Here is a 5,900-nt window from a genome sequence, read left to right on the forward strand (position 1 = left end):
TCTCCAGAGAGACCAGAGGGTGACGGCCCGCAGGGACCTGTCCTGCATGCCTGAAGATGGCAGCACGGTACAGACTGATGGCCACGCCACCACTTCCAGCCAGGGCTGTGCCTCTGCTGATGACAACCCTGCCAGGGACACTCGCTGTCACACTGCTGAATCCTGCACATCCTTCACCTCCAAAACCGGGCGGCCACATCCCAAAGGATGGATGGTCCCTGCCCCACGCTGCCTGTGCCAAGCGCCGGCTGACCTGGGCCACCACCCACGCGTGGCACTGAACGCTCCCTGGATGCTCTCCTGGTGCAGACAGAACCCTCCTGTCCCCCAGAGGCAGGGTGGCCTTTCCTGGCTGGAGCAGGCAGATCCTGCCTTCGCTAATCCAAAAAGGAAAGCACCACCAGCACAATTTGGCCTGAGTCGCGGAGTTCCTTTCTTGCAGCTGTACTTCCAAATAAATCGGTGGCAGGTCTGTCACTGGCCTCTGCCGACCCAGGGTCCAAACGTGGTGCTGCAGGAAGCCTCCACCCAGGATAATGTTCATTTAGGCTCTGCACTGTTGCCTGGAGCCATTACTCGTTTTCCCAAATCTGTTTTTTAGCTTAATTTCATAAAGGAATGAGGCTACTGTGACCTCGCTGCCCTGCTTTGTTCACCCAGTTGTACGTCACCTTCCAAGTCCCGGTAACTTTGGACACTGTTGGCCAATTTCAACCAACCATCCAGCTGGGATTAAAGTCCTACCTGCAGACGGGCAGAGGGGAGCAGCCCCCACAAAAGGGGTGTGATGTGAGCCCTGTTCCTGCCCTATCCTCGAGAATCAGAGGTTCACGGAGAATCAGAGAGAGGCAGAGATACACAGAGCACCCAGCGCGCGGGGGCTTCCGCCACAGCTTGGAGATCTGTAGATAGCGACCAAGCTCAAGATGAAAATCCGACTTTCCCCATCCTTGGTGCTTACCCTTGTCAATACTGGTGCTGCTCAGCTTTTTAAGATTCTGCAGCGCTGAACCTCGGTGACAAGCAATCGTGCACATGGTGACGTGTTAAGGAGTTTGATACCGTTCCAGAAAACCTAAAAAATCGTAGCAGACTGGAAGGTCTTCCCTCCTGGGATACTTACCTTAAAGAACAACGCGCCCTCAACCTCCACGTGGTAGAAACTCAGTAACTGGCAGTTGTCGCCGCCCATATTGGTTTATAAATGGCTCAGCTTCTGGCTTCCTCAGTGTTTAAGACCTTGATGTTTCTTTGAGGATGAATCTTCAGCATCTACCTGTTCATGCTCTGGTCATAAGAGGAAACGGTTCCTTTCTCTCCCAAAACCAGGACAAACAAGGTAGTTTCACTGCTTCTTTTCGTTTCTTAAAGCCGAAGCCTCCGCAGCAGGAGTTTAGTTAGAGGGTTGGTTCTCACCAAAATTTCGGTTCGATTGTTGCGGTTCTTCTGGAGAACAGCAGGAGGTTTGCACAGACAAATGGCTGACGAACTTTATCCGCTCGATCTGGATGAGAACTATTCCTATGATTACCCTTTAAATGAAACCAACGACACCAGCAACGTCTGTGACATGGGCAACTATTTCGTGGTTTACACCCATCTCGCTACGGTCCTCTACAGCCTGGTGTTTTTGCTGAGCCTGCTGGGAAACTCACTGGTGTTATGGATCCTATTCAGATACGAAAACCTCACCTCTTTAACGAACATCTTCATCACGAACCTCTGCATCTCTGATCTAGTCTTCTCCTGCATGCTGCCCTTCTGGGCCGTGGACCAGTCCCTGGGGTGGATTTTTGGTGAGTTCCTCTGCAAAGCGGTGAATGCTGTTTTCTCCATCGGCTACTACAGCGGCGTTTTCTTCCTGACGCTCATGACCATCCTGCGGTACTTGTCTGTAGTGAACCCCCTCTCGACCTTGAGATCCCGGACACAGAGCTGTGGATTTCTGGTGAGCTTGGTTGTTTGGACCGGGAGCATATTAATTGTGGTTCCTGAGGTGATTCACACGACAGTGCAAGGCAGCTTGGAAGGGGACAACACCTGTGATTATGCTGACTGGAAATGGAGAAAGGTGGACGTTTATCAGAGAAACATACTCTTCTTGTTTTCCTTTGGGGTGATCGTGTTCTGTTACTTCAAGATACTGATAATCCTGCTCAGAACAAGGTCTCGCAGAAAGCACAGAACGGTGAAACTCATCCTTATCATCGTGGTGGCTTTTTTCCTGAGCTGGGCACCTTACAATATCCTCAGCTTTCTGCTTACGCTTCCACCACCTACCTGCCAGTATGCAAAAGACTCCAACCTCGCCTTTCACATCAGCCGTAAAATCGCCTTCTTCCACTGCTGCCTCAACCCTGTGCTCTACGTGTTGGTGGGCGTCAAGTTCAAGAGGCATTTGCTGCATTTATGCAGCCGATACGTGGCCTGCGGCAGTGGCCAAGTCTCCAGCCCCAGGATCTGCTCTCAAGGCAAGTTCCACTATGAAGACGCGTCCATCTACTGAAGCGAGACCTAACCACTGGCACAAACCCTGGATGAGCTTTCTGATTTTAAAAGTCAGGGGTAAACTCTAATTTTTCGAGACAGACACACGGATTTTCTCTTTGCAAACATGCTGTGTATGGAAAGAGTAAAAAAAAAAAAAGTCTTTGCAGTGGGATGGAGAGCTGAGAATGTTGAGAAATTACTTCACTGGTCCGTAAGTCTTATCTTTGTGATTTTTTGCACAGTGAGATGGATTTTTTTCTTATTTATACTTTCATTGGAAAAGAAAAAAAATTGCTTTTTCCTTTGGGAGCTAAGCCATCAGGTCTGAGCAGAAACGGTGCTGCATATCGGTTGTATGGCTGGCTGGAACCACTCGGGTAATGTACAGCGACGGCCACACTGGTACGTCTGCGCTTCCAACGCTCCGCGGTGTTCAGCAGTGCTGAACTCCGCGGTTCGCTCCTCCTGGGGCTCTCAGGAGTGACTGGCCTGACGATAGCTACAGGACCTCAGAGACTCTGAAGTTCTCGGTGCAGATGTCCTTTCTTGTCAGAGGGCTCGCTGTGTTCAGTGCAGGAGTGGTGTTACACGACCACTGAAACCTGATGTCCCGGCTGAACGCAGGCTGAGGGAGTTCGGTGCAGCAGCACACAGTTTTGCAACAAAACCACTCATGTTCTGATCACAGCGATTCAGCCTTGTGGTGCAGCTGAGCTCCCAGAGCAAACCATCACTCTCTTGTCCCTCACCATCCGATGCACCTTTCTGAACAAGCCAGGTCTGGTGCCTGTTACTAGTTACTGCCTAAAACTTAAAAATTTACAAAGGTTACTTGTTCATCCCCGGGGAACTCGCTCGTGTTCAGACAAACCATGGAAAGGTAGAAGCTGCCTTTGTCTGGGTGTGCTGGAGACCAGCCTTTGGCTCCTGCCTCTTGATAAGAGACATTTCAAACAGGTGGCTGCTCCTGCGCTCCTCAAGAGACTCCGGGCCGGGGACTCCGTTGTGAAGAGACAACCTGCTGAAGGGCAAGTGAGGCCAAATTCTTCTTCTGTTCTGGTAAGCCACGACCACCTCATGGGCACCAGCAAAGAGGAAAATGCTGCGACGATGGATCGAAGAAGGTCTTGTGCACCCACACCATTTCAACAAACTCATCCAACTCATTGTCCCAGAGCTACGCTAAACCAAACCTTTACTGTCAATACCTTTTACAGGTCTCTGGAAGAAGCCAAGAAGTGTAACAGAAGCACGAGAGACTGGAATGTTCCTGCTTTGCCCGGTTTTTACTACGTTAGTGAAATGTTTGTAGCTTGAGGACGTTGTGTTGCAGCCTGTCTGAGCACATAACGGGGATGCTCACCGTGACCCCGTTGTGCTGCTGCCTATCATAACCAAAGTAACGCAGCGTGTGGAGATTTCCCCTCCCGACAGAACACAGCGGCACTAATGAACGTTCAGAAATCCAGTGGAATCCCGCGCTGTGACTATCGTTCTCCGCCTTTGATAACCACCTATTAAGGTATTTTCAGTTGCAGAAATAACTGTGGATTTTCACAGGTAATTTAGCTACTGGAGGCTGTCCGCTCCTCCAACCCGCTCATAGCGGTTCTGTCTTCCCGCTTACACAAGGGAGCTCAGGGCTAAACTCTGAATGTCTCCAAAAACAGGGACTGCATAACTCCTCGGAGTCCCTGTTCTGATGCTTAATAACTCTCGTGGTGGATTTTTTATCCTTCTACATCAACAAAATTCCTTTTGCTGCAAAAGGTGATGTTGCCTCTTCCTTGTCTTCTCCGTGTCCTCGCAGCATGTGAGGCAGAAGACCCACTGTATCTCCCCTAAGCCTTGTTTTTCCCTGGGGCCGAACAAAGCCCCGCCAGTCTAGTCTCCTCACACATCCCGAGCTCCCACTCCCTGTCCCGGGCTCGCTGCAGCCAGTCGGCCTCTCTCGTGTGTGTGTGGGGGGGTCCAAAACTAGATACGCTACTGCTGCTCTGGGTCGAACATAATGCTCAGGGGATGAATCTTTATTTCCACTCAGTCAATCAACTCTTATGTGGTCTGGGCAAATGCAGAACTGAGAGGAAGAAACCTTGAAGTGAAAAAGGAGAAATTAATCGCTTTTGGAAACCATGGTCTATTTGGGGAGGGGAGCACTGTCAGGTCGAGTGGTCACAGCACCGGGACTGCTCTGCAGAGAAGGACCTGGGTGTCCAGCTGAACCAGCACTGAACCAGCTCGAAATCTTGGTACCTCCTTTTCCCGCACGGGAGTGGAACGCAGCCAGTTCTGAGCAGCGGGAGCTCCTAACCCCGACGTGCTCAGCTGGAGGGCAGGCTCAGAAGGTGACCTGATATTAGCAGAATTTTCCTCCACGCCCCTCAGCCACCTTGTCTAAAACACCAGATGTGCTTCTAGAGGTTTTCCAGCGCTTTGCTGGTTCTTTTAGTGTGGCCTGCTTCCAGCTTCATACCTATCGACAATTATTCGTCCACTTATTCAAAACAGAAAGCAAACAAATGCAAGAAGTGCTTCCAAAGCAAAAAAAGTGTATGTAAACGGGTATGTAAAAGATCTGATAAGTACAGGTGGGTTGGCAGCCAATACTCTACTACTGCCCTTCATGGGGGATACGAGGATTACCGCTGAAGCTCACTATATGTACATTAAATGTTACATGCACACAAAAAATGTCAGGGTGCTGTTCTGTTGGCTAGAGAAAAGATTTTTCCCAGCAAAGGCTTTCCCTTCGCTGGGATGGCTGACAGTGCCTTTCCTGCGCTAGTCAAATCGACAGTAATGCCCATAGTTTATGCATAAGTTAATATCATAGTTTATGCACAAGTTAATCGCTAAATTTTACCAGAATAAAATTAAAGAAAAGCAACACAAATGGAGCAGGTAATGCTTTTTTTTTTTTCCCCTGGGGCAGCTTCCAAGAAGCAAAAATCTTGAACCTCTTTTGTTTCTAAGAAATGAGTCATGCGCCCACACCGTGCTTGGAACCTGCCCTTCTGAGGGCATTAAACTGCTTCAAAACCACACATTAGGTGAAGATCAATCGCTGAAACTTAAGGGCACTCAGTCATTTTTGAAGATGAAAAAAATGAGGGTGACGCGGAGAGGTGGTGACGACATGTATTTCCTCAAGACTGGAAAATATGATTCTTTGATCATTCGGCTGCCGAAGCTGAAGTGTATGATGCTAACATAGTCACAGGCATTGTGGCAAGAACTTGTTTGGCAACAAGTTTTATTTAAAGTCATTTGTTTACCAAAGGGAAAAAAAAAGTCCGAAGGAACTTAGGTTTGGAGTTGCAATGCAGAACCAGTGCCGCCCATTCCGGGCGCTGTGAGAGACCCGTCCTCCCAGAGGAGCGCACGGGTGCCGGGAGGCTGCAAACAGC

The 5,900-nt window shown here is 49.6% G+C and overlaps 1 protein-coding gene across 1 annotated transcript; it reads left to right on the plus strand.

The window, feature by feature from the left end:
- The first annotated feature begins 1,477 nt into the window (after window positions 1-1,477).
- Window positions 1,478-2,506, plus strand: XCR1 (chemokine (C motif) receptor 1). Its single transcript, XM_010138580.1, has one exon. The coding sequence runs from the start codon at window positions 1,478-1,480 to the stop codon at window positions 2,504-2,506; it is 1,029 nt and encodes a 342-aa protein (XP_010136882.1).
- The last annotated feature ends 3,394 nt before the right edge of the window (window positions 2,507-5,900 follow it).

This window comes from Buceros rhinoceros, unplaced genomic scaffold (genome assembly GCF_000710305.1).
Source record: "Buceros rhinoceros silvestris isolate BGI_N320 unplaced genomic scaffold, ASM71030v1 scaffold27906, whole genome shotgun sequence".
In the NCBI taxonomy this organism is placed as follows: Eukaryota; Metazoa; Chordata; class Aves; order Bucerotiformes; family Bucerotidae; genus Buceros; species Buceros rhinoceros.